This window comes from Poecilia reticulata, chromosome 7, assembly GCF_904066995.2.
Source record: "Poecilia reticulata chromosome 7, P_reticulata-male-v2, whole genome shotgun sequence".
In the NCBI taxonomy this organism is placed as follows: Eukaryota; Metazoa; Chordata; class Actinopteri; order Cyprinodontiformes; family Poeciliidae; genus Poecilia; species Poecilia reticulata.
In genome coordinates, this window is record NC_088836.1 from 30807926 (window position 1) to 30829839 (window position 21914).

General features: G+C 40.0%; 2 protein-coding genes and 1 non-coding gene across 4 annotated transcripts; all 3 read right to left on the reverse strand.

Moving 5' to 3' along the window:
* Positions 1-851: 851 nt before the first annotated feature.
* On the reverse strand, positions 852-12056 carry kansl2 (KAT8 regulatory NSL complex subunit 2). Its single transcript, XM_008414660.3, has 10 exons — positions 11949-12056; positions 10581-10838; positions 10315-10487; positions 9467-9581; positions 9112-9275; positions 8867-9030; positions 6364-6460; positions 4397-4650; positions 3036-3242; positions 852-1072 (listed from the first exon to the last, which is right to left on the reverse strand). Exons 2-10 carry the CDS (start codon positions 10829-10831, stop codon positions 983-985), a joined length of 1515 nt encoding a protein of 504 aa, XP_008412882.2. The 5' UTR covers positions 10832-10838; positions 11949-12056; the 3' UTR covers positions 852-982.
* LOC145552401 (small nucleolar RNA SNORA2/SNORA34 family) lies at positions 6125-6261 on the reverse strand. The gene has a single exon (XR_014088436.1). It is a non-coding gene; the product is annotated as a small nucleolar RNA SNORA2/SNORA34 family (small nucleolar RNA).
* A 110-nt stretch (positions 12057-12166) lies between the features above and the next one.
* On the reverse strand, positions 12167-21015 carry ccnt1 (cyclin T1). Of its 2 annotated transcripts, XM_008414657.3 has the most exons (9): positions 20785-21015; positions 19160-19241; positions 18951-19079; positions 17533-17593; positions 17063-17125; positions 16915-16960; positions 16606-16769; positions 15691-15761; positions 12167-15587 (listed from the first exon to the last, which is right to left on the reverse strand). In XM_008414657.3, the coding sequence occupies exons 1-9, from the start codon at positions 20955-20957 to the stop codon at positions 14328-14330; spliced, it is 2049 nt and encodes a 682-aa protein (XP_008412879.2). In that variant the 5' UTR covers positions 20958-21015; the 3' UTR covers positions 12167-14327. The 2 variants fall into 2 exon arrangements, with proteins under 2 accessions (XP_008412879.2, XP_081465429.1); XM_081609303.1 differs by lacking the exons at positions 17533-17593; positions 20785-21015.
* Positions 21016-21914: the final 899 nt, after the last annotated feature.

The following is a 21914-nucleotide window of genomic DNA, read 5'->3' on the forward strand; positions in this document are numbered from 1 at the left end:
CCTCTAAGAGCAGTAAAAGTTTGGGTTTCCCTCCTGGATCTGGAATTAGTTTGATAAATTGATGGAAAAAGGACTAAAAATTATCTTCTCGTGTTTCAGGATGCAGTAGGAACCCTAGTTCCACAGCATTAGTTCCCCAGAGTGAACTGAATGCAACACGCAGCTCATTGTTGGAACTGAACAAATCTACAGTATCTCACAATCTGGGGAGGAATTTTAAAGAGCACTTAGCTGAAATCTCCTCAACGAGAAACGGCTTTATCAAATGTTTTCCCAGTTTAATCCACCGGATTTAGTTTTGCTGCATAGTTGGACATCTTATAGGACTAAAACAATAAAAAAAATGGATTTTGAGGCACCTGTTGGGAACATTAGCAAAACTTTGATTATAATAATACAAACAATTACGAATAAAAGTTTTATACTGGTATAAACAACTCAGGGCCAAAATTATTTACTTTTTCAATAAAAATAAAAAATCTTAAGTGATTTTGTTGTGAATTATTTTCTTTTTGCCTGTTAAGCAACAAATTAACATGTAATAATTTAATTAAAGTGAATAAAAAAGGTGAAGATATCATTTGTCGTTTATTCTCAGCAACAGATGCAACTAAATCTGTTTTTTAGTGAAATATTGCTGGAGATTTGTGGCCCTACTTACGATAAAAGCAAAAACAAATCTCAACACAATAACAGAAAACACATGATTTTCACCTAAAATTTTCCATTTAAGATATAAATTAGTCATTGAAAAACCTTTCAGAACTACTCTAGGGGCCACAAACGGCCCCCGAGCCGCCCTTTGAACCCCGCTGCACTAAAGCAAAGACAAATACAACCAGCTGACAGCGTTTTGTTCCTCTGTCACCTTTTATTACAACAAACAAACACTTGAGTACCACCAGGTATTTCAGTAGATCATCAATTCACAGAACCAAATTATCTGGAACCAAAAGTAGCAGAAAAATAAAAAGCCGTCGGTTCATCGAGGCGCGTTGCCGGCTGCCAGGTCCAGGTCTTGGGCCGAGCTGTCGGTGGCGTCTTCTTCTCCTCCACCTACGTCTGACACAACCTGAGGAAAGACACCAGAAATAAATTAAAGCTTTTTCTACGAGAGGTCGGCCATTAAAAACCCACAGCAGCCGCAGTTCTTCTAGCCCAGTGGTTCTTAACCTGGATTTGATCGAACCCCAGGGGTTCGGTGAGTCGGTCTCAGGGGTTCGGCGGAGCCTCTGCCGCGGAGGTAAAGACACACTTGTGTAAAGTCGTGATGACGCCCCGCTTTTCCATCACTTGCTGCAGAGGATCACGTTACATTGCTTAGCCAATCAGAGGATCACGTTACATTGCTTAGCCAATCAGAGGATCACGTTACATTGCTGAGCCAATCAGAGGATCACGTTACATTGCTTAGCCAATCAGAGGATCACGTTACATTGCTTAGCCAATCAGAGGATCACGTTACATTGCTTAGCCAATCAGAGGATCAGGTTACATTGCTTAGCCATTCAGAGGATCACGTTACATTGCTTAGCCACAACTAATGGTAACACAACTAATATAATTACATTACTAAATCAGAATACTGCAAAGTCTTATTATTAGTTTTTCATTCTCTTAACAATGTAGAGCTAATTAAATGATCTAAACACCTAAAGAACTTAAAGTGGTTCCAGTTTCTCTCGATGGCCAACCTGTTGAAACTGTGGCACATTTTAAATACCTTGGGTCGTTCCTGGACAGTCAGCTCAACTTTGCTGAAAACACTGACTATTTTGAAGAACTGATTTCAGAGACTCTACCTTTTAAGAAGACTTAGTGAACTTCTTAAAAGAAGATCACCAATTGTGTTGAGATGTCTTGAATTTGGGGGAAAAAGATCATATTTTATTTATCACCACAGAAGGGTTCAGTGAATGCGCATATGAAACTGGTGGGTTCGGTTCCTCATAAAAGGTTAAGAACCACTGATCTAGCCGCTTCGTGTCATGAGACAAACTGAGAATCAAAACTTTCACAAGAACTGAAACGTGACATTTATGTTAAATAAAACACAAGTTGGTGTTTTTCTGCTCTGGTTGTGCGACTTTAGTAAGTTTGGTTCCTCAACTCAAACACAGCATTTAAGTTATTAACAAACAAGTTTTAGCTAAAAATCCCCATTTTTAAGACAAACCTCTACATGTCGACACATTTCCCTTTAAAATTAGAGCTGATGATCAACACAGCAACAACAACTCTTGGACTTTATGTCCTGAAGTAAATATAAAAGTAACATGTGGTAGAGTAACCTTAAAACATTCAGTAAAAACAGAAACAAAAAAAAACACACGACTAGACTTCAAATTACTAAGACAAACAAAAACTAAGCAGAGTTTCTAGATTATCCAGTTAATCTTAGTCAGCTGTAAATGCTCATTCAGTTTCAAATAGAAATGCTTTTTTGGATTATTTTTCTTTCAATTAAGGAAAATGTTTTTTTTTCCCCTCATTTTCGTTTTCATAAAGAATATTAACCTTAAACACTTTGGGTCCAGGATGTGCGTGGTCTGCAGAGACATTTGCGGTCCTTTTCCTGACATGATTATTTTATCATTATGAATTTTAAAGTAAGCCATCATTGCCTTGAATAACATTTTTAGTAGTTTTAAATTATTGTTATGCAAAAAAAAAAAAAAAACAGGATGGGGGTTTATCTATACTATATTTCTTACATAAAAACTTAAATAACTAGAAACAGGAATGTAAATTTGTAATTTTGGCAATAGTTATAAAACTAAAAGCTTTCTTCCAAACACCAACTTTATGGTCAGAGAATGACTTTATATAATTATAGTCTGATGCGTGTGAAACATAAACGTCGAAGCTCTAAAACAGGAACAAAGTCATTTTGTTCATTCAAATATGAAATTAAATGGTCAAAAATAATTAACTACTTCAAAATCCCTCCGTCTCTTTGACTAAGATCAAATCTAGTCCTTGTGAGGAACCACAGAGGAGTCCAGATGGTTTTCTCTGTTGAGCCTCAAACTGACCTGATCATCCATGATGGCGTCCACGTCTCTTTCTGACAGCTCGTGTCCCGAGGTGTCCAGGTCCACCTGGTCCGGGTCCTCTCCGGTCAGGATGTCCATCGGAGCCTCGGCGATGGCTCTGATGGTCTGGTCCTCCAGGGCCAGGGCCGTGTCAAACTGCAGGGGGGACGGGGGGCCCTGCATGCCGTCTCCTTCCACATCCAGGTCCTGCAAAACACACAGCAGCGCGTCAAGAGGACATAATCAATAAAAGAGGATCAAAAATTAACCATCAATGAGCTGAAATGACTCGTTTTAATAGTTATAGTCAAGCTTGTCGCGATAAAGTTATTACAATAAACGATACTATTGTTTTGAGACGATATTTAAGTAAAAATGATAGTAATGGCATAATAAAGCAAGAACATCCTCAAAGATTAATAAACTTAAAATTCTAATGAACATTTAACACTGGAACTGGAAGACATTTTAAATATTCAGAATAAACAAACAACAGAAATGACTAAATGAATTATGGAGTCCATCCATCCATCCATTTTCTCAAGCCCTTGTCCCTCAGTGGGGTCAGAAGGTACTGGTTCCTCTCCAGCTAACGTACCGGGCGAGAGGCGGGGTCACCCTGGACAGGTCGCCAGTCTGTCGCAGGGCAACACAGAGACACACAACCATGCACACACACACACACACCTGGGGGCAATTTGGAGAGGCCAACCTGACATTAACCTGACAGTCATGTTTTTGGACTGTGGGAGGAAACCGGAGTACCCGGAGAAAACCCACCATGCACAGGGAGAACATGCAAACTCCATGCAGAAAGACCAGGGCCGGGAATCGAACCCAGAACCTTCTTGCTGCAAGGCAACAGCTCTACCAACTGCGCCACTGTGCAGTCCCTCAAATTATGGAGTCTCTTTCTCTCAAAAAAAAAGTCTAGTTGAGGTCAAAGCACCAGATGGAAAACCCATCATCCAGTTCTTGGTAGAAAGAAAAGAAGAAAAAATAATAAATGGTGCAAATGGAAATAATTGAGCTTGTTTTAATTTATCGTGCGATTAATTTTCCCTGTTTTATGTTTAAGGAAACGTCTAATTAAAACAAGTTAGCCGCTGCGCCACGCTGCAGGCACCAAGTGTCAAAGATGGATTAACGTTGCAAACAATGTAGCTCAGTTCAACACCTCAGCGTCGCCCCCTGCTGCTTAAAAAGGGAATCAACTCTAGGCCTGCCAAGAATTTACACAAACTCATTCAATTTGATACATTAAATGCCAAATTAATTGTATTAATGATTAATTTTTTCACTGTTTTGGTTTGTGAAACGATTCTGTTAGTTTGCGTCATGGTGGGTGAGGTCAGACGTACGTCGCTGAACTCCAGCGGGAGGCTCTCTGTGGGCTGCAGCTCCGCCGCGCTCAGGTACATGTCCTTGCTGGACGGGGTGAAGTGCTCCTGCGGCGGCGGCTCCTGCTCCGGCTGGTACATGGGCGGCGGCAGGGTGAGGTGCAGCGGGCAGCGGGGGTCGTCGGACTGACCCATGTGGACGGTGCGGTCGCAGGGAGCGTCTTTCAGCCCCGGGCAGATTTTAAAAAGCACCTGGTTGCTGTCCTGGCAGATGTCTGAGCAGCGACTTGTTAAGGAAAATTTGAAGAAATTCACACAGAAACACGATTAAAAACCCAGAAAAAAGCAGAAAAATACACAAAACTGTAAACGTATAGACTACGATGCGATGTGGAGATAAGTTCATGTTAAATTTTCAAACTTTTCCAGCTTTGGAGATAAAAACAAACACAAATGAACAAAAGAAGATGGTTTTAATTCTCCATAATGAGATACTCTTGATCTTACCATTTTTAAAATAAAAAAATAGGAATAATTTAGGTAATTTTAACCAACTTAAAACAAGAAAAGTTTGATCTGATTAACTTTAGACTGTGAGAAAAAAAGTTTATACCATCTTTAAATTTGGTTTTATCTGTAGGTAAACTTTCCAAATTTAGGTTTTTAATCAAATGCTACATTGCATTTTATTACCAAACTGTGCAGTTTGAATATCAAGCACTTTCCAAATATTCAAAACATCTAATTGAAATTCAAGCATTTTTAAGGATTTCAAGAACCTGCATGAATCTTTGTTTCTGTAGGTTTTATGTTCAGACAAAATGTAAAATTAACCAGCAAACAATCACCACTATAACCTGAACAGAGACTTTTAAGCTGAAATCTGGCTTCACCTACTTTATCCTCAATAAAAAACATTTAAATGAAATGTTATGGCTGGGCAAGAAATCGATTTTATCAATTAATCAAATTTTTTGTTTTATGCAGATTAAATTTTTTGAATGCTTTTTTCCCGCCAGAGTTCCCTGTTGTGATGTCATCACGCCCAGGGCGGCCATCTTGTCTGACAAGCGTATTTTTCAGCTGCTGTTTATTTGGTCCTGGAATTCAGGCCAACTCTGTGATGGACTATTAGAGCCCGACTATAATATTCAACATTTTTAATTTTGATAATAAAAATCACATTATTACCAGAATAAGTCGTAATATAAGGAGAATAAATTAATAGAGTAACAATTTTATGAGAACTCTTACATGAAAAATAAAATATGTAAATAATGTTGGATCTTGTTAAGTTATACTATACTTTAAGTTACACCCAATAAACAGTATTAGTTTTACAGATAACTTAATTTCCCATTGAGATCAACAATATCTCCACATCAATATGAATATAATACTTGAAATTTAAATATATCAGCATCAAATTATTGACGAACGTTAAACGACTGAGCATTAAAACGACTTTTTTCTTGCAATTTAAAAACATTCTTTTGGTAAAATCGCTTCATTATTGACCTAGTGTTACGGTTATATTCTCATAATTAAATAAGGATTTACATGGTTTGGCTCTAATATTCCATCATCCAACTCCCAAAAGGGATGACTGAAATAAAATCCACTTTTTGAAAATATTTTCTGTTTGTTGTTTTTAATTATAAATTTTTTTTTAGGAGAAAAAGCAAAAGGAAAAAATAAAATGAATCTGGAAATGGAATAAGAAAAAAGCCACATCGTGGCTCTAGAAATGATTGTTCCTTCCAATTGAATTGATTTAGTCCCTGCAAATCTGGGGAAAATCAACAGACCACGGGAAGGTTTTACTTTGGGCTCCTTTTAGAGAAAACTAACAGCTACAGCAAGCTGCTGCTTTTGATCCGAGCCGAAGCAGAAAGGAAAGGTAGACGGAGGGTTAATTAGTTCAAAACCAACAACAACAACAACAACAACTCCACCGCGTGACTCAACATAAGTAGAGCGAAGGATACGAGAGAGGCAGTGTCTGGCCACCGGGAGGCAGGGGTTGGTGCATCTCACTCCATCAACGAAGGCCATGCAGATTTCACCCACTGCTCTCATGTGGAGCTGCAGCACAAAACGGGAAATATCAGGAGAAAGAGATGCAACAATTAAAGAAAAAGGTAGCAGAAAAGTGACCTATGTGGTTCAGTTGGAGCCGTTGGCGTGACTGCTGAGTGGTGGACAGACACCACTGAAAACCCGCACAACAACAAACGAAGCTGCAACACTTCAAATGAGTATAAGTTTTCTGATGGAAACAGATTTGTGACTTATGGTAGAAACAAAACGTAACAAGGGTTTTGTCTCGTTAAAAGAAAGGAGTCCATTTTGTAAATATTGAAAAGTCTCGACTAGGCCCTTCGCAGTAACAAATGATGCTGGACCAGAAACTGTCTCAGGAGTTACGGCAATAAACAATGATGTTGTTTTGAGACCATTTTGAAGTAATATAATGCAAGAACACATTCTCAAACATCACTAAACTTTAAATATTCATGAACGTTCAACACTGAACCTGGAAGACATTTTAAATATCCAAAACAAACAAAACAACAAATAAAGTGAATTATTAAACCTCTAAACGGGTCTATAAGGGCTATTAGAGGCCAAAGCACCAGACTGAAGACTTTTATCACCCAGGTTTTGGTAGAAAGAGAGAAAAATGATAAATCATGTAAGCGGAAATGATTGAATTTGTTTTGATTTATCGTGCGATTAATTGATTTAGTGATTATTGCAACAAGCCTGCAAATAATAGAACATTTATATTGTGAGCTGAGCAATAAAAACAAGATTTAGGTCACATTTATTAAAAGGTGAATAGCCAAGTTTAATAAGTTCATTGTTAGTAGGGCTGTATAAATAAATCGATTCGGCGATATATATCAATATTTTCCGCCCTCGGAAAGTATCGATTTTTCATCTGCGAGTATCGATCCGTTAAACCATAGGGCTCCATAGCCTTATAGCTCTTTTTAACATCTAGTTTGTTACGGCGTAGCAGCAGGACTCCGCCTCCCTCAGGCTCACCTTCAACTTGAGCTTAAAGTGCACATTATAAACTACACACCAGTTTTTAAATTGTGTCAATAGGCCAAGTATAACCGGAGTTATGCTAAAATTAGTAAACCATATTTTTCTGATTGTCAGAGAAATGTCAAAAGCGCCGCCATTTCCCGGTTATGTGAGGGAATGAGCTTCCAAACGTACAAGCGAAACGAAACATTAGATTCCTGTGTTTTTGAAAATGTAAAATCTTCAATAAATAAAGATGGGCTGTATTCTGTTGCTGAGAAACGAAGTAAAGTTGCGCAAGTAACCATGAAAGAGAAGCGGAACGGAGAAGAGGCGCGAACGCAGCAGTGCGATCGCGAAATTAATGCAAATTTCGACTGGTAGCATCCACTTCGTAATTAGTTTTTGGCTTAGCGGTTTCTGTTCTGTATATAAAGGATTACCTGAAGAATGAACATGGGTTGATAACATCCGAAACGGGCGCGCAGCGGCGCTGTGTTTTGAGCAGGAAGACGAAGAGGGAAAACCCCCAGCCGGAATCAGCAGTGAGGATTTCCATGGTAACAATGGCTGATCGATCATTATTAGCAACAGACAAAGAGTATCAGAGACTGAGAGAACGATGATATCCTGGCAGTCTGAGAGGCAGCTACTCAGAGATCCAAGCAGGGGAATAGCGGCGCTGCGTAGCTGCAGGGAGTCGATCACTACGGGGTGAGGCGGAGCCACTACTTTAGCAGTTAGAAGAAAGTAGCTTACAGCCACGGCTAACTCCGGGAGCCAAGGTAGAAAAGCCTTTTTCCCCATAGTCCAAAAGACTGCATTTGTGGCTGCATTTTTACTCCAAAATGCAGCCACAGTGTCCAAAAGAAAAAACATAAATGCAATCATTTGCATATTGAGAGTCTATAGAGGCTGATAATCTCCCCACTCTGCTCCTGGATTACCAGGAGCAGATTACCTGGATTAAATTTTTGAGTTTTATGTCAAATCCACATGAATTAAATGACAAACTAATTCTCTCACTGCATCTTTGATTCATTTTGTCCAGCTGCAGACTGTTAGACTGTCCAATCAGAGTCTGGTATTGTGTAGTTGGTGCTTTTAATCAGTTTTCAGTTAACTAAATTCAAGTCTATGGAACACAAAATGTCACTAAAATCACTCTGTCCTTCTAAAATCTTTCAGAAAATCGTAAAAATGCACTGAATCGTATCAAATTGTATCGCACAACAAATATTGTGATACACATCGTATCGTGACCAGAATATCATATCGTAAAATTATTGCATCACTACACCCCTAATTGTTAGCAGATCTGGGTGCATCAAAGCCTGCTGGATGGATGTGGTTCTCAAAGAGAGAATACCAAAGCCTGGTACTGAATACTTTGTGTTGTAACCGACACTTTCTATAGTAAGACTTTAATGAATCCTTTCATGATGATTCATTCACCTGAGAGACTCCCTCTGTCACCGCCTGCCTCCTCTCCCGGAGCTGCCGGTGCAGCAGGGCCTCCACTCCGTACCGGCGGCGGTATCGGCGCAGAGCTTTCAGCTTCTTCAGGTTCTCCCTCTCCTTCATGGACAGACCTTCAGGTCCCGTTAACAGACTACTTCCTGAAAAAAAAAAGCAGAAATTGTGTTACAGAACTCCATGGGAACATTTGATGCTTTCTGGCTGCAGGTAGTTGTTGTTACCTAAGGTTTCATGCTCCAGTTTACGGTTTTGCAGGTATCGACGCTTTTTCTCCTTCAGCAGATGCTGCAGGCGCTTAAACTGGTCGATGTACAGAGACTGCAGCCTGATGAGCTTTTCTCTGGTGATCAGAGCCACTTCCTCTGCTGTGTAAACCCCTGCATGTCTGCAAAGGTAATCGAAAAGAAAACTAAATTAGCACAGATATAATACGAAGATAACGTTAAAGGCTTTTGTAAAATAAACGATAAGAAATGTTTCGTAGGTCGGAACAGGAGTTCAAAATGTTAAACTTGTCAACTCTGCTACACATAAGACATTTAGGAGAAGAAAAGATGGCTGAACATTTTGTCGTACTTCAGAGGATCTTCGTGATCGCTGTCAACACTGTCGGCCTCGCTGTCAGGATCTCCCCTCCAGGTCTGGTCCAACACCAGCGGGCCCTGCTCCTCTTCACTCAGACTTTCTTCATCTGCAACAGAGACAGAGATTAGATTAGAAACGACTGATTGTGATGAATCAATTACTGAAATAATCGCCAATTAAGTTAGGAATTCACTAATCGTTAATTGGAGTATGCAGACAGAAAAAGGTAATCTGCTGAAAGAAGTAACATCAGAAGAGAATTTTTAAACAATATAAATACTGTGCATTTAAGATTAGACAAAGAAACCTTCATCTGTAAATGTTTTCTACCCAGAATTCCTCAAGTGGTAGTTTTAGCTTCACCAGGTTCAAATTCTTACAAAGATAAAATCTATTTAAGAACTTTTTAAAATCCTAATTTTAATCTGTTAATCCAACAGTTAATTACCAGGTCAGCCCTACACTATATAGACATTTAGGAACAAAATAACAGAATAGTTTTAAATGATCAAGACTTCACTAAAGGAATTATGTTATTGCCCTCTAGAAATAAAATGCTTATTTTATCATTTAAACATTTTTATTATTCATTTATTTGTATATTTTAATGTTTTTCTAGGCTTAAGTGGTTAAATGAAAAATCTGCAGAATTTGCCAATTTAGTTATCCGATTAATCGTCTGAATAGTTGAAAGACTAATCAATTACTAAACCAATTGTCAGCTCCAACCGTAAATTAGATGAAAAAATACGCAGCATTCGAACTAAAATTATGTTCAGGATCTAAAATAAACGTAAATCATCTCATATTTAAGTTTGCCGTCAAGCCAAAGCCCTTACCCAGGATGCGGCTGGCCTCAGAGCGTCCTCCGTCTAGGCTGTGGGTCTCTGATCGGTTGAAGCAGCTAAGCTGGGACAGCAGAGCCTCCGGAGACGGACCTGAGGTAGCCTTCCTCATCTGAGCTCGCAGGGCCATCGCATTCCTACGAGCGTGCTCGGCACAGAACGTCACCCTGCAGCAGAAACATAAGAACAAAAAAAAGGAAGAAAATGTGTTTGAGTCAGTTAGTAGCTCGGAGGATGAACCTTGACCTTCCTCCACGTACCCATCTTTCCTGTCGGCCTTCGGAGCAGCGTTTGGGCAGCGCTTGCCGTTCTTGGCGGAGACGTAGCTACAGTGTTTGTACGGGGCGTTCTTGTCCTCCAGGATGTGTTTGATGCAGAAGTCGAAGCCCTCGAGGCGAGGCTGGGTGCAGGGCCGCTGGGTGAAGGCGCAGGCCTGGGGCTCCTGCGGTCGGGCCGTCTGACTCACCCGGTTACGACTCGAGGGCAAAACGTGTATTCTGATTCTGTTCATCACAAATCTGGAAAGAAAAGGAAGAGAAGAGAATTCAATCTAAAATTGATACATTTTCTGATATTTTGCCATTGTGGATGATGATGCTGTGGGCAGGAAGGATCTCAGGTAGCAGCCAGTCTCGCAATGAGTCTGAAACAGCCTCTGACTGAAGACCGTCATACAGCAAAGGTCTCATAACTGTAATAAAATGGTAACAACTCAATTTACAAAAAGCAGAGACAATATTTACCACCTACCTAAGCGCTGTTAGGTAAGAAACTGAATTCCCTGATGGCTAATTTGCAAAAACTTTAAACTGTTTGAGAAACACAAGTTTAAGACAGTAACTTTGTAACTAAATTCCTGAGATCTAAAACCAATTGATCTTCTTGGTTTATGGGTTTATCTGTATTATTCCATCTGACACCATGTGATAAGTCTTTCTTTTCTTGAGTCTGTCCTACATTAGTATTACTGAGCCCGTTTCTCTCTGTTGAAATCGAGTTAATCCTTTCAACTGTCGCCACATGCTTGCTGAGGAGGAGGAACTGCTGTCAAGATCACCGGTTCCCAAACTTTCCAGACCCACAAAAACCTTTGAAACGGGTTAGTCAGCTTTCACATTTGTTATGAATGATAATGTAGTGTCATAAATATTATTTAAAGCATCTTAGACCTACAATCATATTAGAAATATAGTTAAAATGCGTTCATCATAAGTGTAACAACGTACAGTTAGAAGTCGTTATTTTCTACAGTTTTAATACGCGGGTAAATGCCAGTTAACCTTTTACACATAAAATAAACGCAACTGTTAAAAATAATAAAAGTGGCACTAATAATAACATCATTTTAATACTGTAAATAACTGTTACACGGTGCGTTTTGATGGCTCCAACTCCGCGCTACAAGCTTTAACCCGCCTCTTTACACTGCGTCACTACTTCAGTTGAAGAGTCGCCATCTTTGTCTGGCTGGTAGCATCATCAGCTAACTGCTACGTTAAATAATTCTCGTCAAAGACCACAGATTTATCAAACACGGCCAAAAATCATCTGCCATACATTATATCGTTACAACATGTAGAAGCTATGCTCTGCACTTAGCCTCGTTTAGTAGTAGTAAAGCTGCTTACCCTCCTGTAGAGACGTCCGGACAGACGAAGAGTCCCAAACTACAATAACGCGACTTCTCCCCGGATTCCCTGATTACAGCCAATCTAGCCCCACCCACTTGCAGCGCTGATTGGTCAGAAGAAAATGTAAGGCTCATGATTGGCTAATCAAGTCGCCACTCAAACTGGAAACAACTCGCTTTCTAACACGCCCAAAAAACAGAAATTAAAAGTCCAAATCCCTTTTTCTTAAAATATTTATTGACTTCCGGAATAAAGCAACCACATTTTATCAAAAAACATTGTTCACGTATAACTTATTAAATGAAAAGAAAAAAAAAATCCAATTTCTTTATTTCCAGACCTGAGTGTCAATAAAAACACCAAGAAATGAAACATGAAACTATTGTAAATGTGATTTTTGCATTGTTAGGTTGCATGAGTGTCTTCCATTCACCTTATATATATGGTCTTAGTATAAAAATGAGTCATTTTCTCACAGCATGTTAATACTTCAACTGAAACATTTGTCCCAATTAGATAATTTGTTTTGGAAATCTACTCTAGTAGCTTTACCATTATACATGTAACACTTTGTCGATTTCATTGTAGGCTCACCTACAAAGATAAATATTCAGTGCATTCACCATTTCCCTGTTACAACTAAAAGCCTAAAGAAAAGAAAGCCTTTTTTCTGACATATTTATCATTTACGAGGGGAATTAAATACAATTATATGGCTGATTTGCTGAACTGCATTACCATAATCTGCTTGAAGCATTTTTTTAAACATAAAAACTGATTAAAAACAAAAAGGGAGCAGGTTAAGAGCAGTAATATTACACAATCAAACCCATATAAAGCTTTATGTGTATGAAATGTACAGCCAACAAATAGAACATTTTCTAATTTGCTCAAGCATAAAATTTAAACATTCTTTATGGGACTACATGTTCAAGACTGGGATGGAGGTACTGTAATTATAGAGGACGTGCAAAAACTTTTTAAAGAGTGGTCATTTTTGGATGGATTAATAAAAATAAAAAAGCTAAATATGAAAAACAGTTGCGTGTGTAAAGCCAATTTTAGCATGATTAAAACAGAACGGTGTTAACATGAGGGATTAAACAATTAAACATCCTAAAATCAGAACCATCAAAGGCGAGATTACATGTCTGTCCTTCATCACCACTGTACTGGGTAGATATGATTAAACCTTTCCAACTGCATGAAGCTAGTGTAACTGAATGTGAACATTTTACAACCATTTAAAACAATGACTGCAACATTTAAAATCTAAAGGAGTACAAGCTTCATTACTTTACATTTCTTTTTTTTTTTTCCTGTAATTTTCAGTAACAAAATAGAAAGATTCCACAATACAATCTTCATACGAGTAACCCAAATAAAACAGCCGCTAGTTATGGAGGCAGGAGGTTTTTTTTTTCTTTTTCACCTTGAAACATAAAAAGTAAATTAAAAAAGAAAATATGTAAAAACATGGCTTTTTTTTTTTTTTTGACATGCACTCTCAAACTGTACAGTCTTGATGAAATCATCTCTCCCTGTGCAGACAGAAAGGAGGGAACCTTAAAGGTCGACTTAATGTTTTTTTTTTTTAAAAAGCACTCAATAAATAACATACTATAAAAACAGTACAAAAAGGGGCTAAAATATATCTGATGGCAGTTTGAATTTCATTAACATAAATCCCCATCGTCACATTTCCTTAGAATTGAGCAGAAGAAGAAAATCTTTTGTTCTTTGCGAGGCTTTAAGATTCGTAACGTGAAACTTCTAACCGCATTATTACATTTCTCTGCTGTCACCCTGAAACATACGGAGGAGTGTCAGGACCACGACAAGGAAAAATACAATAACCAGAATAAAGTCATGAAATTATGAGAATATGGTCATTAAATTATGAGAATATGGTCATAATGTCAGGAGAGTAAAGTTTTAACAAAGTAAAATCAGATTTTGAGAAAAAAGTCAATTTTACAAAAATAAACAAAACTGAAAAAAATGTTTAAATATTCAGAAAAGGTCAGTTTTACAAAATTGGAAGTTGTGTGATGCAATAATACAACAAAAAATTAATTCTATGAGAATAGTCAGAATACTTTGCGATAAAGTCAGTATTACAAGAAAAAAAGTCATAAAATTGACTTTATTCTCCTACGACTTTCTTCTTGCTTTATTTACTTTATTCTCGTAATTGTATTTATTTTCTTAGCGTGGCCCTAATACCCCGTCATAGAAACTCACATAAAAAAAAAACAAAAAAAGTTGGGTGAATTTAATAAAAAAGCTAATTTAGTTGTTTTGTTTTTTTTACAACACTTTACATAAGATGGACGCTTGTGATTTCAAGTAAAATCTACATAAATGACCGGAGGATCATTTGGGTAGTGGCGGCAGAGGGGGGGGCGGTTCTGAGGGCAGGGGCGGCGGTCTGGAGTTGGCCCCCCTGGAGCCGCCAGGGAACCGGTAGTCCGCGTACTGGGGTCGGTAGTCGTACATGGACGGCTGCGACGGCTGCACGCCCTGCGCGCTCAGCAGCGAGTTCAGCATCTCAAAAGTGTCCTGGTACTCGTTGGACTGAGCACCGCCCGCCGCACCGTGCCCGTTAGTGTCCATCTTGTCCCCTTTGGAGTGTGAGAATGCCCCCTGGTGGTGGGAGAGGCCCAGCGGCGGCAGGACGTCTGAACCCAGGGTTTGTCCGGAAGACAGGGAGGGCAGCTGGTAGGTGTTCCTGGAGGTCTTGCTGACCTTGGCGGCGGAGGCGGCGTGCGGGTCCTGGGAATGCGTCCTCTTTCGGGAGCTGGACGAAGACGAGGAACTGGACCTGGACGAGTCGCTCGGGACTTTTTTGCTGCTGCCTAGCGAGCCGCCGGAGCTGGACGAGTGTTTGTGTGAGGAGGACAGCGAGGCGCTGCTGGAGGAGGAATGGTGGTGGTGCTGCTGATGATGATGATGCTGCTGATGATGGTGGTGGTGGTTGGAGCGCTCCCTGTGCTTCTCCCGGCTCTTGCCCTCCTCTCCCGAACCCCCCCTCGGCTTCTCCGGCACCCGTATTTTCACTTTAATGTCCGGATCCTGACCCCGGTCGCCGTGGCCACCGCCTGCGGGCATCGGAAAACGCATTTTCAAATGTTTGTCGGGCCGCTCCCTGTCCACGGGGATTTTGAGGATGATGGGTGAGGGGTTGGACACGTCGGAGGACGAGGAGGAGCTGGACTGCTGGTGGTGATGATGCTTCTTCTGCTGGCCAATGAGAGCCTGCGCTTGGTTGGCATAGTCCCTCTTCACGCTGGCCTCCATGTTCTCCAGCTTCCTCTTCTGGGCGGCCAGGACGTCGGCGTTCTTGGCCCGGTATTCGCTCAGCGACACCTTGGCCGGGGCGTGAACCTCGTGGTTGGCCGGCGGTTGTTCGCCGCCGACTGCGCCCTTCCCGCTCCACGTGGCGGCGCTGCCCGGCACCGTCCGCTCCTTGTCGCCCCCCGATGAGGAAGAGGAACCAGACGGTGGCGCCGACAGACTCATCAGGCCCGCCACGGTGCTTTCTGATGACACCATGGAGATCATGCTGATCATGGTGTCTCTTTGGTCTCCGTCCTCCTGCACCTTTGGCTTGGCTTTTGGAGTTTGACCTCCGGCCTGGGAGAGGAGAAGAGACGGAAAAATATTAGAAAACCATAAACCAAATGTTAGCATCCCAAAATAACGACAAAAATCAGTTTTTGATAAAACATGAACGCACCTTCCAGTTTCGAATTCGCTTGAGCCGACTGGGCGTTTTCTCCAGGATCTGAAGAAACTCGTGGGTGAGCTCTGCAAAAATATTTAAAAGTTCAGAAATCGCTCAAAAGATTATGGAAGTCCATTTCTGCCATGAAAGAAAAATAAAGAAAAAGCCAACAGGAAGGTGTAATTACAAAAGAGCACAGGCGCTACACACAAAACTTGTAATTATGACTATAAAACTAATAATTACAAGTTTAAAACAAGTAAATACAACTTTTATTCTTGTAATCATGACTTCAGAATTCATAATTATGATTTTTATTCTTGTAAGTTGTAAATGTTAGTTTAAAAAGTTTTAATTTTAAACTGTGTAGGCGCTACACATAAAACTTATCTTGTAATTTTGTCATTAAAAGTCAACGACTTTAAAACTCAAACATACATTTATTCTCATATTTATTTTTTTAAAACTCAAAATTAATTATTGTGTTATGATTCTAAAACTTCTAAATATGACTTCAAGACACGTAATTATATCTTTTTTTTAATTGACTTTAATACTTAATTATAACTTATTCTCAGAATTTCAACTTTAAAAGTTGTAATTGTTTAAAACTCACAATTATGACTCAATAATAACTTTAAAACTCGTAACTACGACTTTAAAACAATTTTAACATTTATACAACTTGTAAATTACAACTTTTATTCTCTTGATGACTTCAAAACTCATTTTATTGTCTTAATTATGACATAAAGATCATATATACGTGTTTAAAACGTGTAATTATGACTTTATGTTCCTTTGTTTCATGGTGGGTTTCCATAAAAGCCACTTCAGGGACAGAAAGCAACACTTGTTTATCTTTAAGCTAAATTTGGACCATTATGTCACCTTAAACAGAACGACAGGATAAAATCCAAGACGTACCGTCTAACAGCTCCAGGGTGACTGTGGGATCCACATACTCCCACCAGTGTTTCCCGTCCGTAGAGACGGGGATTTCCCAGTTGGACCATTTGCAGGCCAGATGGATGCAGACGCAGGCGACAACAGGTGGACAATACTGCAGGCAGAACGTGGTCAAATGCAGGCTGGGTCGCATTAAAAATACAGCAGGGGGACAAAAGAAGGAAAGACATCAGAAGATTAAAATTTTGGTTAAAAACAGACTGAAAGTCAAACAACATGGAGCAGATCTACACCGTCTTCCTAAAACAACGTTAACTGGACGTATACCTGTTGGTGGCCATGAAGTAAGATGTTTGGGCCAGATCCTTACTGGCTGGAAAACCAGAACAAAATATACTTAAGAGCCTGAAAAATAAGCTTGAAGCAGAAACTATGTTCTCCTGCCAGCATGTAGGCGTTCAGGTGCGATGCTCACCTCTGACCAGCTGGGTGCATTTCACCACATGAGTGTGAGGATGATCAATTGTGATCTCAAACGCTGGAATGAAAAGGGGACAAGAAAGGCAGCAGACTTTAGAAAACTGAACACAGAATATCAGCATGAACATATGAACCGCTTAGGCTTCATTAAATCCAGTTGCCACAGGAAACGTAACATTAAAGTCCCTGAAAAATCAGAAAATTGGTTTTATTAATCCAAACTCAAAGCTGAAATTTACAGTAAGTGTGAGAGGACAAAAACAGCTTTCCATGTGACAATGAGAGAAATAAAGAGCTGGTTTAAGTCATTTAACAGTGATATGGTGAAACTTTCCAATGCTGATAACCACATTTGGCATTTCTGTGAACAAAAGTTAAAAGCCGGTTAGCTTTACAAGCTACACAAGTTTCTGGAAGGGAAACAAAAGGGACCCAGTTTTTTTTTTTTTTTCCTTCTAAACTTACCCAGGGTCTGGAGAATTATGCTCTCAAGAATGACCAGGTCTTGGGCTTGTTGCAGGTAAGCCTGAGGTTGAGAGGACAGGCACGTTACTCACTGGGAGGCCTCTAATCGTTGTCAAACAAGAGCTACAGAACATGCTCTGTGGTTTTTAAATGTTCGCCTGTTGGTCTGAAAGGCTGTCCTTTAAGTTAAATTGAGGATCGGGCAATTAGTGCAAAAAGAAAAAGAAAAAAGAAAAGGATTCCCCTTCTGTCGCAGAACCCGTCTTTCCCGTTATGCTGAGGACGCCTTGCAGACGACACAATTAACACCACAGAGCACAAACAAATGCTCTTGTTTTACAACTGCTAGACATCACAATACCTGGACAACTGACACTTCTCTCTCAACCCACGTATCAAGCCACAGAACTGTTATCCGGCGCAACAATGCCCAATCTTCTAAAAACGAATAAAAACAAAAGTTCACACGTACAACCCCTGGTTTTGGAAGGCAGAAGGCAAATTGAGAAACAAAAATGTTTTTTGGAGGTTTTTAGACATAAGAACCATAAAAAGTCAGAAACTGCAAAATGAAGTGGTTGAAATTATAAAAAAAAAAAAAAAAAAAAAAAGCTTCTTGGTCCCATTACTTCCGTTTGTGGTCACACTTAGGCCTGTCACAATAAGCAATAAACTTATTTATTGCTTATTGTGCAATAATAAGCAAAATTAAAATTAGCTCAATTTCCATTTGAGTGATTCGTCATTTTTCTCTCGTCTGTTTCTACCAAAAAACTGGATGATAAAAGTTTTCAGTCTGGTGTTTTGGTCTCAACTAGACATTAATAATTTGTTTTATTTATTTATTTTATATGTATGAAATGGCTTAAAATTCTGTTAAAATGTTTATTAGAATTGAAAGTTTATGGATCTTTGAAAATATGTTCTTGCCATTATGGCATTTTTATTTGTCATTTCCATTATGTTACTTGAAAATTGTCTCAAAACAACAACATCATTTATCGCCATAACTTCTACTATGATTTATTATTTAGCAAAATGTGTTATTGTAAAAGGCCTCGACACATTTTCCGTAATTTCTGGACTATTAGAAATATAGCCAACACTGCCTCTTCCCTTCCAACTCTGGATGTCAGAGTCAAATAGATTGGCTTTGTTTTGTCTTTTCTATCATTTAGTGCAAGCCGTAACAATCTTGTGTTGGCGCCGACTTCTTTATAACGCAGTAGTCCAGCTTTTCAAAACCCGCTGGTAAACACCACATCTCAGTGTTCAAAACGTGTGAAAAAAGTTGTCTTATAGTCCGGAAATTACAGTAACGAGGGAAAAAAGGCTTTTGGCGTGGAAATGCATCAAATATACTCTTAAACTCCGTTTTGTGGTGGTACGGATTGACTGCATGGACACCCAATACTTACATCGCTGCGGATGTCCGGCGAGGGGTCCTGAGGGTTTAGACATGCATGCGCCACCTTGATTACGTGTTCCAACTTTCGGGGCTGCTCCTCAACCTTCGCGGCGAGGAAAAGAGCGGCCGGAGAAATGACCTGAAGGACAGGAATGACTCTTTAGGCTTGTCAACGTCCAGCTAAAAGCCGGCAAGAGCGAAAAGAAAACCAGTACTTACATTTCTGTGAAACCTTGTAAATGATTGGACCATGTAGAACCGATGCATGTACACAATAGCTGTATTAATAGTCAGTTGGGATCTGACGCAGGACAGTTAAGGACAACAGAAAAACAAAACAATGCAAACACAGAAGCAATAAAAATCAACACCAAGTCAGTCTCTCTTTAGGTTCATTACTATCAGCCCGTTTTTCTTTATTGGCTGCTGCTCGCGTTCTGACTAAAACCAGGAAGATAGAGACATAACACCAGTTTTAAAGTCCCTACACTGGCTCCCTGTAGCTCAGAGAATAGACTTTAAAATACTGATGTTAGTTTATAAATCTCTGAACGGTTTGGCACCACAATACATTAAAGATCTGTTATTACTGTACCAACCGTCTGGACCACTCAGATCTTCTGGTTCTGCTCTGCATCCCCAGAACCAGAACCAAACGAGGAGAAGCAGCATTCAGCTTCTACACACCACAAATCTGGAACAAACTTCCAGATAACTGTAAAACTGCTGAAACACTGAGAGCCTTTAAATCTCAACTTAAAACCCACCTGTTTAGAGTTGCTTATGGCTAAATTAGGCTTAGAGTGCCAGTTTTGATGTTTTTATCTTTACTTTTTATTTCCTTATTCTCACTGTTTATGTTTTAATGAAGGTTTTAAGGTGTGAGTACCCTGGTTAGATGGCGTTCTAACTAAAACTCTGAGGTTTTTTTTTTTTATTTGTTTTAATCTTTTTCAAAATCCTTTTCTCTTTCTCACCGTTTATTCCTGTTTTTATTTTAATTATGTAAAGCACTTTGAAATGCCTTGCCGCTGAAATGTGCTATACAAATAAAATTTGATTGATTGGGTCAAAGGATTCCCCTATGAATATATACTACAATCATCTGAAACACAGTCACTGCACTCAGATGATCTCCATTCCACTCACAGAGAGACAGACTACTGGCACCAAGTGGATGGGCCTCTGCTGAATTAGGTCAGTCACTTTGAAGAAGACGAATCACCTCTTCTACGTTACATATTTATGTTATATAAATCACTTTCCACTTCGACATTAATTGGTTTGCATTCTTGTGACAAAAAATGTTGTTGATCATGACTGATTTGCAACTGAATAAAGGGGTAAACATCCAAGGAGGTGATTACTTTTTATGGGCACTGTAAACATTAGTGAGTTGCCGGAAGAACATTTTATATAAACAATACAGTAGATGTTGCCTTTAGATAACTACTACGTTGTTAGGGACACTATAAATATGATGGTTACAGTTACATTAAGAAACTTGGCTCCGTTGTTTTCCTTCCTAAACAGTTTCACTAAACAGACAAAGCTAATGCTAACGTTTATAAGGCCTGTGAACCACAGAGGCCTTGTCGGCTGCGGTTAGCATGTACGGCTGCCGTCGGAGAGAATAAACAAGCCATAATGTACTAAAATCAGCAACAAATGCGCTGAACAGCTATGAATATACTTTAAAAAACTACAAGGCCTCATCCAAACCACAACAACAACCTAAAGCGACCACGCTCTCGGCCGAGCCGGCTTCGGGAGAAGCTAAACTTTGCTAGCCGACGAGCTAATGCTAATGTTCGCTACGTGCGACGCACCACGACAAAAGATACACATTGAGCCGCTGCCCCATGTCCTGGAGGAGGTTCGCTGCCTGTTGTCGGTAGGACAGCTCCTTGTCGGGATCAAGTCCAGCTTGCCGAGACGGGCTGTTGTCGATCTGCTGTCGGGTGTAGTACCATTTGTTGTTACAGCTTGAAGGGAGCGAACGAAACGAAGCCGCCATTACTGAGAAGGACGAGAGTTTAAAATTTCTTCGCGTCACAGGAACATACGTCACACACCAGCGAACGGTGCAGTTCCTCCGACGAACAGCAGGTGTCTCTAAAACTAAGTTACATTCCAGCAAAGCACAAAAACACGGCACAGAAACATTCTGGCTAAAATATGCAATGAAAGCATTATGTGCTTAATTTAAAAGTGCGTCTTTATTTCATGCCCAGCTGTATAAAAATGCATATTTATCTTGTTAAAAGTACTTAAAAGTTTGATACAATTTATAAATTATGTCTCGTTTCTTGTAGTCTGTTAAATTTGTTTATCCATCCATCCATCCATCCATCCATCCATCCATCCATCCATCCATCCATCCATCCATCCATCCATCCATCCATCCATCCATCCATCCATCCATCCATTTTCTTCCTCTTATCCGGGGTCGGGTCGCGGGGGCAGCAGCTTCAGAAGGGAGGCCCAGACTTCCCTCTCCCAAGCCACTTCTTCCAGCTCCTCCGGAGGAATCCCCAGACGTTCCCAGGCCAGCCGAGAGACAAAGTCCCTCCAGCGTGTCCTGGGTCTTCCCCAGGGCCTCCTCCCGGTGGGACGTGCCCGGAACACCTCACCAGGGAGGCGTCCAGGAGGCATCCTGACCAGATGCCCGAGCCTCAACTGGCTCCTCTCGACGTGGAGGAGCAGCGGCTCTACTCTGAGTCCCTCCCGGACTCCACAATTTTTATGTGCTTCGTTGATGCCTCAAAGGCATTTGATCGGGTTAATCATGACAAGTTATTTCATAAGCTACAAAACAGAGGGGTCCCTGGATCTATTGTCAGAATTTTATCCTTTTGGTACACGCATCAACTGATGTATGTAAGATGGGGTAATTGTGTGTCAGCCCCCTTTAAAATAAGTAATGGGGTTAGACAGGGAACTATTTTGTCTCCTCTTCTGTTTAATGTATATA

Bases quoted from the DNA above. Each gene is read 5' to 3' on its own strand.
- ccnt1 (XM_008414657.3), bottom strand. From the start codon at position 20,957: ATGGCGGCTTCGTTTCGTTCGCTCCCTTCAAGCTGTAACAACAAATGG. The intron at 16,961-17,062 runs GTGAGCATCGCA...CTGGTTTTCCAG, and splicing joins ATGCACCCAGCTGGTCAGAG to CCAGTAAGGATCTGGCCCAA. The intron at 15,588-15,690 runs GTGCGTTCATGT...CTCCTCTCCCAG, and splicing joins AGCGAATTCGAAACTGGAAG to GCCGGAGGTCAAACTCCAAA.
- kansl2 (XM_008414660.3), bottom strand. From the start codon at position 10,831: ATGAACAGAATCAGAATACACGTTTTGCCCTCGAGTCGTAACCGGGTG. The intron at 9,276-9,466 runs GTACGACAAAAT...TTACCTTTGCAG, and splicing joins GATCACGAAGATCCTCTGAA to ACATGCAGGGGTTTACACAG. The intron at 3,243-4,396 runs GTACGTCTGACC...TGTGTTTTGCAG, and splicing joins TCCCGCTGGAGTTCAGCGAC to GACCTGGATGTGGAAGGAGA.